Source organism: Carcharhinus amblyrhynchos, chromosome 4 (assembly GCF_965287045.1).
Source record: "Carcharhinus amblyrhynchos chromosome 4, sCarAmb.v2.hapA, whole genome shotgun sequence".
Taxonomy (NCBI): domain Eukaryota; kingdom Metazoa; phylum Chordata; class Chondrichthyes; order Carcharhiniformes; family Carcharhinidae; genus Carcharhinus; species Carcharhinus amblyrhynchos.
The window spans coordinates 135,507,949-135,526,161 of NC_137327.1; the positions used below are offsets into that span (position 1 = coordinate 135,507,949).

General features: G+C 44.7%; 1 protein-coding gene across 5 annotated transcripts in view; it reads right to left on the minus strand.

Annotated features, from left to right (window-relative positions):
• atrx (ATRX chromatin remodeler) overlaps positions 1-15,992 on the minus strand; it is a 182,120-nt gene extending 166,128 nt beyond the window's left edge. For 2 of the 5 annotated variants that reach the window (XM_080187920.1, XM_080187919.1), the window contains exon 1: positions 15,283-15,403. In XM_080187920.1, the coding sequence (XP_080044046.1) occupies positions 15,283-15,302 (20 nt within the window). In that variant the 5' untranslated portion in view covers positions 15,303-15,403. Of the gene's footprint in view, positions 1-11,347; positions 11,367-11,430; positions 11,451-15,282; positions 15,404-15,890 lie in introns of those variants that run through there. The other 3 variants (XM_080187921.1, XM_080187923.1, XM_080187922.1) reach the window with 3 other exon arrangements.
• Between the last annotated feature and the right edge of the window lie 2,221 nt (positions 15,993-18,213).

The following is an 18,213-nucleotide window of genomic DNA, read 5'->3' on the forward strand; positions in this document are numbered from 1 at the left end:
TCTGCTCTATCAAGCAATTCCCCTCAAGATGCCTCGCTATTTCTTCCTTGATGACGGATTCTAACATTTTACCTACAACAGACGTTAAACTAACCGGCCTATAATTCCCCGCCTTTTGCCTGGCACCCTTCTTAAACAACGGCGTAACATTAGTCGCTTTCCAATCTTCCGGCACTTCCCCGGAATCCAGCGACGTCTGGAAAATAATCACCAAGGCATCTACTATCACCTCCGCCATTTCTTTCAGAACCCTCGGATGCATTCCATCCGGTCCTGGGGACTTGTCCACAATCAGTCCCTCCAGTCTGTCGAGCACCACCTCTCTAGTAACAGTAATGTCATTGAGACCCTCCAGTCCTACCACCGTTCCATCTCTAACACCCGGCAAATTATTCACATCCTCCTCCGTGAAGACCGAAACAAAAAAGTTATTCAAGACCTCAGCCATTTCCCCATCCCCTACCACTAAGTCCCCCTTCTCATCCTCTAAGGGTCCAACGTTCACCCTAGCCAGCCTCTTCCTTTTTATATACTTATAAAAACTCTTGCTATCCTTTTTTATATTAAGCGGTAGCCCAGCTTCATAGTTTATCCTACCCTTCTTTATCAATTTCTTTGTCAATCTTTGTTGACATTTAAACCTCTCCCAATCCTCTTCTCGCCCACTACTCTTAGCTACTCTAAACGCCTCTGCTTTTAATTTAACACTTTCCTTCACCTCCTTCGTTATCCACGGCTGATTACCTCTCCTCCTACGGTCCTTTTTGACCATCGGAATAAATTTCTGCTGAGCACCAAGAAAGATCTCCTTAAAAATCCTCCACTGCTCCTCAGCAGACCTACCTTCCAACGTGCTCCCCCAGTCCACATTCGCCAATTCCTCTCTCATCCTACCGTACTCCCCTCTGTTCAAACAAAGGACGCGTGTCCATGATAGGGAAAGGCAACAGGCATCCATTTAAACGTAGCCCTACAACGCATCAACTGCTTCACAAGAGGATTGGAGAATAGACGTCATATTTCCATAGTTTACTCCTGAAATCCAAGGCCGGAAATATTTCCTTTGAAATCTAATGAAGACAAATACAATTATGCTGCTGTAGGACTAACTTCAAACACTCGGTGGTGCTATGCAGCATCAGCGTTTGTTTTGGTACAAGATACCACCCTGTGGGTGAAAAATGCTCTGCAGAGTATTTTCCTGTTGGAACAATGAGAAGACTTTGTTCAGTGAAATTACCGTTGTTTAGAATTATAGAATACAACAGGGGGACCATTTGGCCCATCTTTGCATATGCTCTTCAGAATTATTGTTCTTCATACAGATTGTTTCCAGTGACAGCAGCAGTCTCAGATTGATTATCTGGACTTTTATTGTCCAGAAATTCAGACTTCAAGGTCAAGTATCTGCTCAACTCAGACTCTGCTAAATGCAGAGATTGGCAAATTATTCATCACCTCGTTACTTAATAGATGAGAAGTCACAGAAATAGTTAAAGAAAATTACACGCACAATATACACCAAAAGGAGGTCCTACCTTTATTCAACAAAATGATGGATGCAATGCTCTGCTTTCCTAAGTCAAATTTTCTACAATTTAGCTCAGTGGAAAAAAGATCAGATGGCACCTAATTTCTCATAAGTAACACAGGGAACTACAGAACAATGAGTTTAATGGTAGTGGTATAAAAGACACTAACGTCTTTGCTAAAAGTTCAGATACCAAAACATCTCAAGATAATGAAACAGTCATTAGGAGATTCTTCTAATGCTTAAATAAGCTTGTGGAATTATTTGAAGTGCCAACAGAAAGAGTCACATGGGGCAATGCAGTGCAGGTGGCACAGACGTCCAGAAAATATCTGACAAGGTGCCATGATAGAAGATTTATAGCAACAGTCAGGGGGTGCACCATCAGGGGCCTTGTAATAGCATGGATTAAAAGAAATCCACAAAACAAATAACTATTAGAAGTTTGAAGCTTTTTGGACTGGCAGCAAGTTATAGTGCCTGATGGTCTCTGCAATGTTCTCTTCACTGTGCAGAGATGACTTCAGCCCAAATTCGAAGCATATTGTCAAAGTTTGTTGAAACCAAATTACCCACATGGGAGACTTATTAAGAAGGCTAATACATGTGATACAGGGTGATCTGACAAGATGGATTCATAATTGGCTTTGCAGTAGGAGACAGAGGGTGGTGACAGACTGCTGCTTTAGTAACTGGAGTAAGAAGTCTCACAACATCAGGTTAAAGTCCAACAGGTTTATTTGGTAGTAAACGTCACTAGCTTTCAGGGTTTGCCCCTTCGTCAGGTGAGTGCTCAACTGACAAAGGGGCAAATGCCGAAAGCTAGTGGTGTTTATTACCACCTGCATAAGGTGGTAATAAAGTTATGCAAGTTATCCAGTACCACCTGCGTAAGGTCCATATGCCTTCCCCACATCTGCGCAGGCCTCTCCCACGTGCTCCAGCCCCCACCCACCTTCTGAAAGACAGGGTTAGGTGCATTGCCCATGCTAAACTGTCCCTCAGTGTACCCAAACAGGTGTTGAACTGTGGCAATCAGGAACCCACACAAAACTTCACTGCAGTGCCAATGTAAGCCTACTTGTGACAATAATAAACAAATTACAAAACACCAAAGGGGATTGTAAAGTAGGTTGATAAAAGGCAAATTAAAACTGATGACAAAATGTAAAGTGATTCACTTTACTAGTCCACAAGTGCAGTAGAGTAATAGAATCCAGAAGTAACATAAAATTTATATCAGTTAGACTCACAATTCTAGCTACTATATGAACATAGAAATTAGGAGTATGCCACTTAGCCCCTTGAGCCTGCTCTGCCATTCAATAAGGTCAAGGCTGATCCTCCTGCCTACCCATAACTTTTCACATGTTTATCAAGAATCTCTTATTTGTTGCAATGAAACCACCTCTTACTCTAAATTCCAGCGGATACAAGCTGGACGGAAGAAAACCCACATAATCCAGGTATTAGTCCAGTAAACCTTCTCTTAAATGAGACGAATACTTTATGCAGTACTCCAGATGTGGTCTCACCACACCCTGTCGAACTGAAGCATAATTTTCTTATTTTTATATTCCATTTCTCTGAGAAATATCACAAGGCAATGGCCTACTGATATTATCACTAGACTATTAATCCAGCAACTCAGCTACGTTCGGGCAACACTGGATCAAATCCCGCCATGGCAGATGGTGAAATTTGAATTCAATAAAAAAAATCTGCAATTAAGAATCTAAAGATGACCATGAAACCATTGTCAATTGTCAGGAAAAAAACCATCTGGCTCACTAATGTCCTTTAGGGAAGGAAATCTGCCATCCTCACCTGGTCTGACTTACATGTGACTCCAGAGCCACAACAACATGGTTGTCTCTCAATTATCCTCTGGCAACGAGGGACGGGCAATCAATGCTGGCCAGCCAGTGACACCTATGTCCCATACATGAATTAAAAGCAAACCATAATATTCTATTAGCTTTCTCAATTACTTGCTGCACCCACATACTAAACTTTCGTGATTCACACGACAAAATGAGTAAAAGTATCAGAAAAATAGAAAAGACTTGAGGAAGTTCCAAAATTGGAAGTGCAACTATCAGAAAAGATCAAGTCTGATTAGGAGAGAGAAGACCCAATAAGTGGATTCTAAAACAAAGGAGTTTGATAGAGTTGATGAGGGTAAAGTGTATCCACTTGTGGCTGAGTCCAACTTAAAAAAATCCGTAAAGATAGCCACTTACAGATCGAATAAAAAATGTCTTGCACAGCACATGCCACATATTCATGTCTGTCACAGTAGCTGAAGCAGAGAGCATGGACGCGAGAAGATATGGGTATATACATGAGTGAAAGGGAATACGAGGGCAGGGGGAAGCCAAGGTAAAAGAGGTAAGCAGAATGGAATTTGAAGTGTGTCTCCAGAATATATAAAACCTATGTTTTTATAATCACCTTAGCAGCTTATCCTGCCAATTAAGGTTTTGCATTCATGCACTCCAAGGTCCATGTGTTTCAGTGGCCTGTCATTCATTGTGTATGCCTTTGCAATGTTTGCCCTCCTCAGATTCTTCATACTGAATTCCAATTACCACTTTTCTGCCCACCAGTCCACTGAGATCTTCTTGTAATCTACATTATTCCTTGCTATCAATCACAGGCAACTTTGCAAACTTAGTTATATTCCCAACAATTAAATCTAACTATTTATACTTCAGAAAGCAAGGGACTTGGTACAAAACCTTGTGAAATCCACAACCTCCCTGTCACAAGAACACATACCAACCATTACCCTTTGCTTCCTGCCAGTCAAATCTGGATGCAATTAGCCATTTGTCTTGGATCCCATCTGTTCTCTCTTTTTAACTCAGCTATCATCTGGGATTTTGTCAAGATCAATCTTAAAATCTATGTAGACTACAACCAAAGTATCAACCAGCTTCCTTGTTACTTCAAAAAATTAAAGCAAATTAGTCAAAAATGATGTTTCCTGAAACTCATGGCAACTGTTCTTAACTAGTCCAAGTCTTACTAAATTACAATGAATATTATCCCCAGAATTTTTTTCCCATTCATTTCCATTTCATCAAGGTTAGGTTGACTGGCCTGTAATTACCCTGGTCTACTCCACCCTTTCCTTCCTTATTAAACAATGGTACAACATCAGCAATCCACCAACATCACATTTATGAGAGAGAGGAGGCTGGAAAATAATAAGCAAGAGCCCCCCAATTTCTCAGCAGCCCAGAATACATTTAATCTGGAACTGGCCACTTACCCACCCACAATGATAAACGTCTTAATATTTCCACACTTGATATAATTATCCTACCCAATACTCCACATTACTCTTCCTTAACTAAGAACATAAGAAATAGGAGCAGGAGTAGGCCACCTAGCCCTTCGAGCCTGCCCCGCCTTTCAATAAGATCATGGCTGATCTGAAGTGGATCAGTTCCACTTTCCCACTTTCTCCCCATAACCCTTAATTCCCCTATCTGCCCGTGACTAAATATATTTAGCGAAGTAGCCTCCACCGCTTCAACGGGCAGAGAATTCCAGAGATTCACCACCCTTTGAGTGAAGAAGTTCCTCCTCAATTTTGATCTAAACTGTACCTAGTCCTGCTATCCTTTCTAAGCAGGAAGAATCTCTCTACCTCTACTCTATCCATCCCCTTCATTATCTTATGTCTCTATAAGATACCCCATCATCCTCCTAAACTCCAACAAGTACAGACCCAGTCTATTTAGTCTCTCTTCATAGTCTAACCCCCTCATCTCTGGTATCAGCCTAGTGAACCTCCTCTGCACTCCCTCCAAGGCCAATATATCCTTCCGCAAGTGCGGCGACCAAAACTCCACGCAGTACTCCAGCTGCGGCCTCACCAGTACCCTGTACAGTTGCAGCATGACCTCCCTACTTTTATATTCTATCCCTCTCGCTATAAAGGCCAACATTTCATGCGCCTTCTTGATCACCTGCTGCACCTGCAGACTGGGTTTTTGCAACTTGTGCACAAGGACCCCCAGGTCCCTCCGCACTGTAGCACGCTGCAGCTTTTCGCCTTTTAAATAATAATCTCTCCTGCTATTATTTCTGCCAAAGTGGATAACCTCACACTTGCTAACATTATGCTCCATCTGCCAGGTCCTCGCCCACTCACTCAGCCTATCCAGATCTCTCTGCAGACTTTCCACACATAAGAACATAAGAAATAGGAGCAGGAGTAGGCCATCTAGCCCTTCGAGCCTGCCCCACCATTCAATAAGATCATGGCTGATCTGTCATGGCTCAGTTCCACATTCCCGCCCTCTCCCCATAACCCTTAATCCCCTCTCATCAAAAACCCATCAACCCGCGTCTTAAAAATATTTAGCGAGGTAGCCTCCACCACTTCAACGGGCAGAGAATTCCAGAGATTCACCACCCTTTGAGTGAAGAAGTTCTTCCTCAACTCTGTTCTAAACCGCTCCCCCTTTATCTTGAGGCTGTGCCCCCTAGTCCTACTATCCTTTCTGAGCAGGAAGAGTCTCTCCACCTCTATCCTATCCATCCCATTCATCATCTTATACGTCTCAATGAGATCTCCCCTCATTCTTCTAAACTCTAACGAGTACAAGCCTAGTTTATTCAGCCTCTCCTCACAGCTCAACCCCCTCAACTCCGGCATCAGCCTAGTAAACCTCCTCTGCACTCCCTCCAAGGCCAAAACATCCTTGCGTAAGTACGGCAACCAAAACTGCACACAGTACTCCAGCTGCGGCCTCACCAATGCCCTATACAGCTGCAGCAAGATCTCCCTACTTTTATATTCAATCCCCCTCGCAATGAAGGCCAGCATCCCATTCGCCTTCCTGACCACCTGCTGCACCTGCAAGCTGGGTTTTTGCGACTCATGCACAAGGACCCCGAGGTCCCTCTGCACCGTCGCCTGCTGCAGTTTTTCTCCACGTAAGTAATAATCCTTCCTACCATTATTCCTACCAAAGTGGACCACCTCGCACTTGCCAACATTAAATTCCATTTGCCATTAACCCTTCATGCAACTTGCTTTTCCACTCATCTTTGTGTCATCAGCAAATTTCATCACCCTACACTCAGCCCCCACCTCCAGATCATCTAAATGGTAAATAGTTGAGGCCCCAGCACTGATCCCTGCAGCACTCCACTAGTCACCAACCACCAACTAGAATAGCGCCCCTTGATAGCTACTCTCTGCTTCCTATTAGCTAATGCTCTATCCACGTTAATACCTTACCCCCAACTCCATGCACCCTAACCTTCTATAGCAACCTTTTGTGAGGCACCTTATCAAATGCCTTTTGGAAATCTAAAAACACCACATCCACCGGATCCCCTCTGTCTACCGCACTAGTCACATCCTCATAGGAATCCAATAAATTCGTCAAACACAACTTCCCCTTAACAAATCCGTGCTGCGCCTGCTCGATCAAACCACTTTTTTCTAGGTGCCTCGCTATTTCTTCTTTGATGACGGATTCTAGCATTTTTCCAACTACAGACGTTAAACTAACCGGCCTATAATTCCTCGCCTTTTGTCTGCTACCTTTTTTAAACAGTAGCCGTTTTCCAATCTTCCGGCACTTCCCTGGAGGCCAGCGAATTTTGATAGATAATTACTAATGCATCTACAATCACCTCTGCCATTTCTTTCAGAACCCTGGGGTGCAATCCATCCAGTCCTGGGGACTTGTCTACCTTCAGTCCCATTAGTCTATCAAGCACTACCACTCTGGTGATAGTAACCACATTTAGGTCCTCAACTCCTACCATCCTTCTATCTTTAATAACCGGCAAACAATTCGTGCCCTCCTCCGTGAAGACCAAGGCAAAAAAGACTTATTTAAAGCCTCAGCCATTTCCTCATCGCCCACCACTAAATCCCCCCTCTCATCCTCTAAGGGTCCAACATTCACTCTAGCCAACCTCCTCTTCTTTATATATTTGTAAAAACTTTTACTGTCATTTTTTATATTTAGTGCTAGTTTAACTTCATACTCTATTTTTCCTTTATCACCTTCTTAGTCATTCTTTGTTGATTTTTAAATCTTTCCCAATCTTCTAATCGCCCACTATTTTTAGCCACTTTGAACGCATCAGCTTTTAATTTAATACTCTCCTTTATTTCCTTCGATAACCACAGCTGGTATCCCTTCTCCTACCGTCCTTCTTTACCATCAGAATATATTTCTGCTGAGTAGCGAAAAAGACCTCCTTAAAAATCTTCCACTGTTCCTCAGCCGTCCTACCAACCAATCTGCGCCCCCAATCTACATTCGCCAATTCCGCTCTCATCCTATCATACTCCCCTCTGTTCAAACAGAGGACACAGGTTCGGGACCCTACTTTCTCATCCTCCATCTGCATCAGAAATTCAACCATACTATGATCACTCGTCCCAAGAGGATCCTTCACAAGAAGATCCCTAATTCTACCTGCCTCGTTACACAACACCAGATCTAAGATAGCTTGCTCCCTCGTAGGTTCAGCTCGAGGTTCAACTACAAGAACAGTATCAGCCCATACTTTGTGAAGGCAGATTGAAAGTGTCATTTCCACCTCTTCTGCCACCACACACGGGAATCTTGTTGCTCTGTGTTAGCTATTCATTATCCTCTTGCTCTTCATGTATTTAAGATAGCTCTGGGCTCTCCTTGATTTTACTTGGTGTGAAATATTATCACCAGCATAGATGAGTTAAGTTGATTAGCCTGTTTATAATGTAGTTCTCATGAAATTCCACACAATGGAAATATAAGTGACTACACCTGATTTCAAAATGGGGACTTACATTTGAACATCCTGGACCTATTGTTGTCCAAACTTGTATGAGGACTGTACTGGTTTGATTTGTCACATGTCACAGGAGGTAACTCAAAATTAAAAATCTTATACTACCAGATATAAGAATCTATAATGAAATTTTTCAATATAAACCCATCATCTAATTACATCCTGTTGTTAGTGGAGGTCTGGTCAGTTGAGTAGAAAAGTGGAATTCAGGCGTACACTACAAGAGTAGGACAGTTTACTAGAACTATATACATCAGTTACACCACTATTTGAGTAGTTCTAGTCACACTCCAGAAAAGGTGCAATTGATTTGATCTGTGACATGTATTAGAATACAGTGAAAAGTACGTTGCCCACAATACAAAGTATAGCATTCATAAAGGAAACAAAAGGGCAGAATGTAGTGTTACAGTCATAGCTAGGATGCAGGGAAAGATCAACTTAGTGCAAGGTAGGTCCATTCAAAAGTCTGATGGCAGTAGGGAAGAAGCAGTTGAGTCAGATGGTACATGTCCTCAGACTTTAGTATCTTTTTCCTGACAGAAGGTGGAAGAGTATATGTCCAGGACGATTGGGGTCCTTAATTATGCTGGCTGCTTTTCCGAGGCAGTAGACGGTACAGACAGAGTCAATGGGTGGGAGTTTGACTTGCATGATGAACTGGGCTTCATTCGTGATCCTCTGTAGTTTCTTGCGGTCTTGGACAGAACAGGAACCATATCAAGCTGTGATACAACCAGAAGGAATGCATCTGCAAAAGTTGCTGAGAGTTGTAGCAGACATGCCAAATTTCCTCAGTTTTACAAGAAAGTAGAGGCATTGATGAACTTTCTTAACTGTATTGTCGGCATGGGGGGGACCAGGACACGTTGTTGGTGATCTGGACATCTAAAAATTTGAAGCTCTCGACCATTTCCATTTCTGTTCTCCAATTAATGTTGACAGGGGCACATTCGCCATTATGCTTCCTGAAGTCGATGACTACTTCCTTCACTTTGTTGACACAGAGCGATTACGTTCACCACACCAGTTCACTAGATTTTCTCTCATTTTTGCACTCCGTCTTGTCGTCGTTTGACATTTGACCCACTATGGTGCTGTCATCAGCAAACTTGAAAATCGAGTTGGAGGGGAATTTGGCCAGTCATAGGTGTACAGTAGGGGACGGAGGACACACTTTGTGGGGCACCAGAAATTGCAATGGAGAACACACAGAGGAGATTTACAAGGATGTTTCCAGGACTGGAATGTTTTATCCAAGGATACAGTTTAGGGGAGGTAGTGGAGAGATTTTATAATGAAAATACTGGCTTAAACTGTGGACCACATTTTTTAAAAATCATCCTTTATATGGACATAACACTGACAAGACAAACGTGAACTACCTATTTTTGTTTCTGAGAATGTGATCACAAAATTTCCAACACAAGACATCACTTGGACCATCACATTCTTGGAGACTGATATAGCACTAGTCAACCTAATCCCACGTTCTTGCTATAGGCCCTTCGTAATCCTGCACATCATAGCTCTTCAAGCAGACATTCAAATAGGTATTAAAAATGATACACCTCTGCCCTAGCACCCTCAGGCAGTGAATTTACAATCCTTAACTGTCTCTGGAAAAAAGGAAATTCCTCATTTCCCCACTAATTCACCAATTAGTTTAAAACTATGTCCTCTAGTTTAGATTCCTTTGTAAGATAAACAGACCATCACAATTTGCTCTATCCAGGTCCCTCAAATCAGTGACACTCATGGAAGTAATCCCAATTTACCTGATCTTTCCTCATAGCCTAGGGCTGCACTGCTGCTTCTCAGCACCAGCGACCCAGGTTCAATTCCAACCACAGGCAACTGTGTGGAGTTTTGCACATTCTCCCCATGTCACAGAGTCAAAGGTTCACAGCATGGAACAGGCTCTTCGGCCCAACTTGCCCACACTGCCCTTTTCTTTAAGCCCTAAGCTAATCCCAATTGCCTGCATTTGGCCCACATCCCTCTATACCCATCTAACTGTAAATGCTTTTTAAAAGGCAAAATTGTACCCGCCCGTACTACTACCTCTGGCAGCTTTTTTCAAGAACTCACCACCTTCAAAAAATTGCCTCTCAGCACTTTTGTATCTCTCCCCTCTAACCTTAAACCTATGCCCTCTAGTTTTAGGCTCCCTTACCTTTGGGAAAAGATATTGACTTTCTAGCTGATCTATGCCCCTCATTATTTTATAGATCTCTCAGCCTTCTACGCTCCAGAGAAAAAAGTCCCAGTCTGTCAAGCCTCTCCTTATAACTCAATAACAATGTCTGCATGGGCTTTCTCCCACACTCCAAAGAAACATAGGCTGGGTTAATTGATCATACTCAATTGCCCCTTAACATCAGGGAGATTAGCAAGGCAAATGCAAAGCGTTACAGGGATAGGGGCCAGGATGGTATTGCGGCCAGCGCAGGTTATGATGGGCCTAATGGCCTCTTTTGCACTGCAGTGATTCTATGAAAATTTTCTAATCCTGAAAACAGTCCTTTAAATCTCTACACTTTCTCCAGTGCAATCACATCTTTCTTGTAATATGGTGACCATAACTATATGCAGTACTCAAACTGCTGCCCAACTAGTGTTGAATACAATTCTAGCATGAGCTTTCTGCTCTTGCAATTTTCTCTCACCTTGCTCTCACCACCAAAAATACATTACCTCAGGCATTACTGGATTGAATTCCATTATCCTATCCAACAGACCAGACCACCCATACCTTCCTGCAGTCCTGGTTATTCTAAAACAGTCTCACTGTACCACACGGCCAATTTTTGTATCTTCAGCATACCCCTATATTTGAATCTAAATCATTTATGCAAGTGACAAAAAACAAAGGACCCAGCACTGAAGCCTGCAAAACTCCACTGGTAAAAAGTCAACGCCAGCATCTCCACATCAAAACTCCATTGGTTACAGACTTCCAATTGCAAACCACCCCCACCTCAATCAAGCATTAATTACCCTTTGTTTCCTATCGCTAAGCCAATCTTGGATCCAATTTGCCACTCTCTCAGGTCCCAAAGGCGTTCCTTTTTTTGACCAACCTGCCACATGGGACCTTGTCAAAAGCTTTACTGAAATCCAAGGAGACCACACCACACTGTCCTCTTCAGCCCTGATTTCAAAAAAATTCAAATGAATTAATCAGGTCAATTTTCACTTCAATTCATGCTGATGGCTATCCTTAATGAACATATGTCTTTCTAAATGTTAGGCACATAGTAGCACAGAACTTGAATATTAAGTTTTTCATGTTGCACTCAGCAGGACAGATTCACAAAATATCAAATCTCAAAAAGGAACAAAAATTTATACCAACTTAGAAGACAGTGCTGGTTGGCAAGTAACTGACTGGTAGAGGCTTTAGCATAGAGCATGCATAGTGAACAGTTAAATACCAAGCTTTTGTTTAAATTTAAACAAGGCAGGTTGACTCGTCTCATTTCAGGAGTAGTCAAATTTGGACGGTGCCGCAGTGCCTGAAGTGAAGGCATCTATAATTACTCAGATTATTCTTTGCTCTCTTTTTAAAACTGTATGTTAGCAGTACTCTTGAAATATGATGGTCAGAGCACCTTCCTTGGTTATTTTAACAACATGGGATATATTTAATTCAGGTCTTCTGGTATATCAACTTTCAAACCTCTGGCTACTTTCTCATCTATAATGTTCATCCTCCGTCCAATATTTTACTTTTCCCCTTAACCACAATTCCCTCTTTTGTGAAGACAGCAAGGTATTTAACTTTATCCACATCCACTGCAACAGCACATAGACTATTCTCTAGTATCTAACAGGCCCTACATTTCCCTCAGTTATTCTCTCTCGATTCGAAACAAATTTCACCCCAGACACAATTCTGAAGACAAACTAGGCAGCTTTTATCAAAATAAACTTTAACAACATGGTTTAACTATAACAAATGAATTAGAACATAAGAAATAGGAGCAGGAGTAGGCCATCTAGCCCTTCGAGCCTGCCCTGCCATTCAATAAGATCATGGCTGATCTGAAGTGGCTCAGTTCCACTTTCCCGCCCTCTCCCCATAACCCTTAATCCCCTTGCCTACCAAAAACCTATCTACCCGCGTCTTAAATATATTTAGCGAGGCAGCCTCCACCACTTCAATGGGCAGAGAATTCCAGAGATTCACCACCCTTTGAGTGAAGAAGTTCCTCCTCAACTCCGTTCTAAACTGTCCCCCCCTTATCTTAAGGCTGTGCCCTCTAGTCCTACTGTCCTTTCTGAGCAGGAAGAGCCTCTCCACCTCTACCCTATCCATCCCATTCATCATCTTGTACATCTCAATGAGATCTCCCCTCATCCTTCTAAACTCTAACGAGTACAAGCCTAGTTTATTCAGCCTCTCCTCATAGCTCAACCCCCTCAACTCTGGTATCAGCCTAGTGAACCTCCTCTGCACTTCCTCCAAGGGCAAAATATCCTTGCGTAAGTGCAGTGACCAAAACTGCACACAGTACTCCAGCTGCGGCCTCACCAGTGCCCTGTACAGTTGCAGCAAGACCTCCCTACTTATATATTCAATCCCTCTCGCTATGAAGGCCAGCATCCCATTCGCCTTCCTGACCACCTGCTGCACCTGCAGGCTGGGTTTTTGCGACTCATGCACAAGGACCCTGAGGTCCCTCTGCACCGTAGCATGCTGCAGCTTTTCGCCATGTAAGTAGTAGTCCTTCCTACCATTATTCCTACCAAAGTGGACAACCTCACTTGCCAACATTAAATTCCATTTGCCCATTCGCCCAGCCTATCTAGATCCCTCTGCAGACTTTCCACACCCTCCGCACAATTTGCCGTTCCACCAATCTTTGTGTCATCAGCAAATTTCAACACCTTACACTTGGTCCCCTCCTCCAGATCATCTATAAAAATGGTAAATAGCTGAGGCCCCAGCACCGATCCCTGGGGCACTCCACTAGTCACCAACCGCCAATCTGAACAGCACCCACTCTCTGCCTCCTATTAGACAGCCAATCCCCTATCCACGCTAACACCCTACCCCCAACTCCATGCCCCCTAACCTTCTGTAACAACCTCTTGTGCGGCAACTTGTCAAACGCCTTCCGAAAATCAAGAAACACCACATCCACCGGTTCCCCTCTATCCACCGCACTAGGCACATCAGCTTATCTTTTACCAATACTTCAACACAACAAAACACAAGTCTTGGGGCAGCACAGAGGCAGTGGTTAGCACTGCTGCCTCAGTACCAGGGACCCTGGTTCAATTCCCGGCTTGGGTCACTGTCTGTGCGGAGTTTGCAAGTTCTCCGCGTCTGCGTGGGTTTCCTCCAGGTGCTCACTCTGGTTTCCTTCCACATTCCAAAAGATGTGCTGGTTAGATATATTGGCCATGCTGAATTCTGTGTACCTAAGCAGGCACCAGGGTATGGCAACTAGGGAATTTTCACAGTAACTTCATTGCAGTGTTAATGTAAGCCTACCTGGGACAATAATCAAGCATAAAATAATGCTAACCAATTCAAGCAGTATTCATCTTATAGATTAAACCCCCCGCCCATTTAAAATTAGTTAGTAAAACATAGGCATACTTGGCTTGACTTAGATTACCGGGTTTTGGAACTTCCAGAAAGCCTTTGAAAATACAGACATTTTTTCAGGCAACAACTGCTTGTATACAAGCTTAGTTAAACACGCGACTCTATTCCTATCAATCAACCTAATCAAAACTCTATTCATACTCCAGGGGAACCTAAGTAAACACAAATGCATTAGCTCTGTTTAAACAAACACACCACGTCTAAATGAATACTTATCTTATACAACCACCTATTAAAGGTTTGCCTATACAAATGGGCACCCTGCGAAACAGATCTGAATTCTAAACATATCACTTGCAGGAAACATGACAAATATATAATTCTTAAAAGCATAACCTCCAAATTCTCAAGACGTACAATAACCAGTACGCTTTCATCCAATCTTAATCAGTGCCAGCTTTCCATCTCGTAAGACAAGGCTATTGTTTACATTTATATCAACTCTGCACCTGGAGGGACATACTGCTGACATTTGAAATGTAAAACTTTAGATAATAAATTGAATCTTGCTTCATTTATTTATACTCCTCGTTTATATTTTGAAATTATACGTAACTGCAGTTGCACGTTGAACATCTAACTTTAATGCAGCAGTTACAAAAAAGATCAACACCTAACTGAAATGTGCACTTAAAGAAAAAACAAACAGAACAAGGGGATTGGGTAAAAACCAAAGTTGTTCGGGTCTAACACCAAGCTTGCAAAAAAAAAATAGCCAGTTTGAGATTCAAAATGGAGAATCCGAAAAAACTGTCCACTCAAAGTGACGTTTGGCATCACTATCAGCCTCCACTCACAGCAACTCTACTCCACAGAGTGAGTGAGTGAGCAACAGTATCTCCCAAACACCACATCCGCTGTACCCACACAAACATATAGATATCTGTATGTGTGTATGTGTACGTGCGTGAGCGGGTGATGCCAAACTTAAAAAGATGGTCGCTCAGCCTTTGAAAAAAAAAACCCAACGTGTATGTGATTGGGGATTTCCAAGCGGTTTGCTAAGTGTGACCCCCCGACACGGCAGCCGGGTAAAGCCGGCTGGAGGAGGCGGGGGCTGGACGTGCACCGGAGGCAACCAGGCCGCCATTTTTTAAAATCCGGCCTTCAACGGGATGCAGTCACGGAGGGAGGGAGGGGGGGGTGAAAGGGAGACATGGCGGCCTCCTTCACAACAACCTCCCCGGCCCAATCAATCCAGGAGAACCACAGCGACGAAACTAACTGTGTGGAGGGAGGGGCGGGCCGCTTCTTCCTTTCCCTCCTTCCCCCACCCCTCGGCAGGCCGGCCGACCGGCCGGCGCCCGGAAAGTACCTGCGCGGCTCTGCTGTCATCTCTCCCGCGGCTCGGCTGCGGGTTGGCTCCTCTCATGGGCGGCGATGGCGACGGCTCTTCCTCACTTTCCTCTTCTCTCTCTCTCTCCCGGGCTCTCCACCAACCCCCCCCCCCACCCCCGTTACCTCTTCACTGTCCTCCCTCCCTCCCCACTCAACCCCCCTGCCGGCTGTTTGTCCGCCTACACTCGGATCAGACAATACCGCGCCATGGCGCTCTCTCTCCGCCCGCTTCAGCGACGCACAATCCCCCCCCCTCCACTTTCCCCTCCCCCCGCAGCCACTGCCAGCCCGCTCCGCCCACCCCACCCCCTCCAACCTTCCCATTGGCTCCGCCGCCTCCAGTATCACCCCCGCCCATTGGTCACTCCCCGAGGGGCACGTGGTAGCCGCCGCTCAGGGCCTAGTCGCCTCACGCCGATAGCATCTTTTCCCCCCACCGTTTTTTTTATATATATATTTTAACAAACGCCGCGGGGTCGGAAACCTCCCGACCGGCATCAACTGCCTCCCCTCAGGAGTTTTCTTGTGGGGCTGTCTGGAGGGAGAGAGGGGTGCTGAGGGGAAGGGAAAAGTCCCCCGACTCACCGTCCCGCCGGCTGGCTGAACGTTGGAAGTCATCCGTTCTCCCAGCTCGGGTGAGCGCCATGGCCGCGGAGAAAGGGAGGTGGTTCCTATGGTGACGAAGGCCGTCAGCGGGAAAGGTCACGTGACGCGCCCTCCTCCAATAGGAATCCGGCTTCCACCCGCACGTCATGGAAAGATCGACCCCTCGGCAGTAAGCTCGCTCCCCATTGGTTGCTCCTGCTGCTCCCTCGCCTGGATTGGCTGCTGGAGATGTTGCCCTGGTAACCATGTTACTATGGCTATTGGGATGTTCAGTCAGGTAGCCAGTTCTGGAATACTCTTTATTTTTGGGGGAAAATTTAATTTGATCCTTTGGGGTTTACAGAGACAAACAGGCGGGAAAACAGGCCCTTCAACACAAGCCAGCCAGGTTTCCTAAACTGAACCAGTCCCATTTGTCTGCATTTGGCCCATAACCATGCACCTGTCCAAATGTTATAATTGTACCGGCCCTGCCATCTCCACTGTAATTTTAGCTTGGATATTGTTGAAAAGAGAGACACTTTGCATGATATGTTCATACATTGCTATACTATAAATTATTCTCATCACGTGAAATTTGATGTTCTCGCATTTGTCCTGATGAGTGCAAGTTGAAGAGGTTAGATTCTTAGAATCCCGACCGTGCAGAAGGAGACCAGTCGGCCCATCGAGCCTGCACTGACAACAACCCCACTTCAGGCCCTATCCCCATAACCCAACACATTTACCCTGCTAATCATCCTGACAGTAAAAAGTCTGACAACACCAGGTTTTAGTCGTAAGCACACAAGAACATAAGAAATAGGAGCAGGAGTAGGCCATCTAGCCCTTCGAGCCTGCCCCGCCATTCAATAAGATCATGGCTGATCTGTCGCTGCTCAGTTCCACTTTCCCGCCCTCTCCCCATAACCCTTAATCCCCTCGCTTATCAAAAACCCATCAACCCGCGTCTTAAAAATATTTAGTGAGGTAGCCTCCACCACTTCAACGGGCAGAGAATTCCAGAGATTCACCACCCTTTGAGTGAAGAAGTTCCTCCTCAACTCCGTTCTAAACCGCCTCCCCTTTATCTTGAGGCTGTGCCCCCTAGTCCTACTGTCTTTTTTGAGTGGGAAGAGTCTCTCCACCTCTATCCTATCCATCCCATTCATCATCTTATACGTCTCAATGAGATCTCCCCTCATTCTTCCAAACTCTAACGAGTACAAGCCTAGTTTATTCAGCCTCTCCTCATAGCTCAACCCCCTCAACTCCGGTATCAGCCTAGTAAACCTCCTCTGCACTCCCTCCAAGGCCAAAATATCCTTGCACAGGTGCGGCGCCCAAAACTGCACACAGTACTCCAGCTGCGGCCTCACCAATGCCCTATACAGCTGCAGCAAGACCTCCCTACTTTTATATTCAATCCTCCTCGCTATGAAGGCCAGCATCCCATTCGCCTTCCTGACCACCTGCTGCACCTGCAAGCTGGGTTTTTGCGACTCATGCACAAGGACCCCGAGGTCCCTCTGCACCATCGCCTGCTGCAGTTTTTCGCCACGTAAGTAATAGTCCTTCCTACCATTCTTCCTACCAAAGTGGACCACCTCACACTTGCCAACATTAAATTCCATTTGCCATTTCCTGGCCCATTCGCCCAGCCTATCTAGATCCTTCTGCAGACTCTCCACACCCTCCGCACAATTTGCCTTTCCCCCAATCTTGGTGTCATCAGCAAATTTCGACACCCTACACTCGGTTCCCTCCTCCAGATCATCTATATAAATGGTAAATAGCTGAGGCCCCAGCACCAACCCCTGGGGCACCCCACTAGTCACCAACCGCCAATCCGAATAGCACCCATTGACCCCCACTCTCTGCCTCCTATTTGACAACCAATCCTCTATCCACGCTAACACCCTACCCCCAACTCCATGTCCCCTGACCTTCTGCAATAACCTCTTGTGAGGTACCTTGTCAAACGCCTTCTGAAAATCCAGAAAGACCACATCCACCGGCTCTCCTCTATCCACTGCCCTAGACACATCCTCATAGAACTCCAGTAAATTTGTCGGACACGACTTCCCTTTAATGAAACCGTGTTGCGTCTGCCCTATCAAGCAATTCCCTTCAAGATGCCTCGCAATTTCCTCCTTAATGACGGATTCTAACATTTTACCTACCACAGACGTTAAACTAACCGGCCTATAATTCCCCGCCTTTTGCCTGGCACCCTTCTTAAACAACGGCGTAACATTAGCCGTTTTCCAATCTTCCGGCACTTCCCCGGAATCCAGTGACGTCTGGAAAATAACCACCAAGG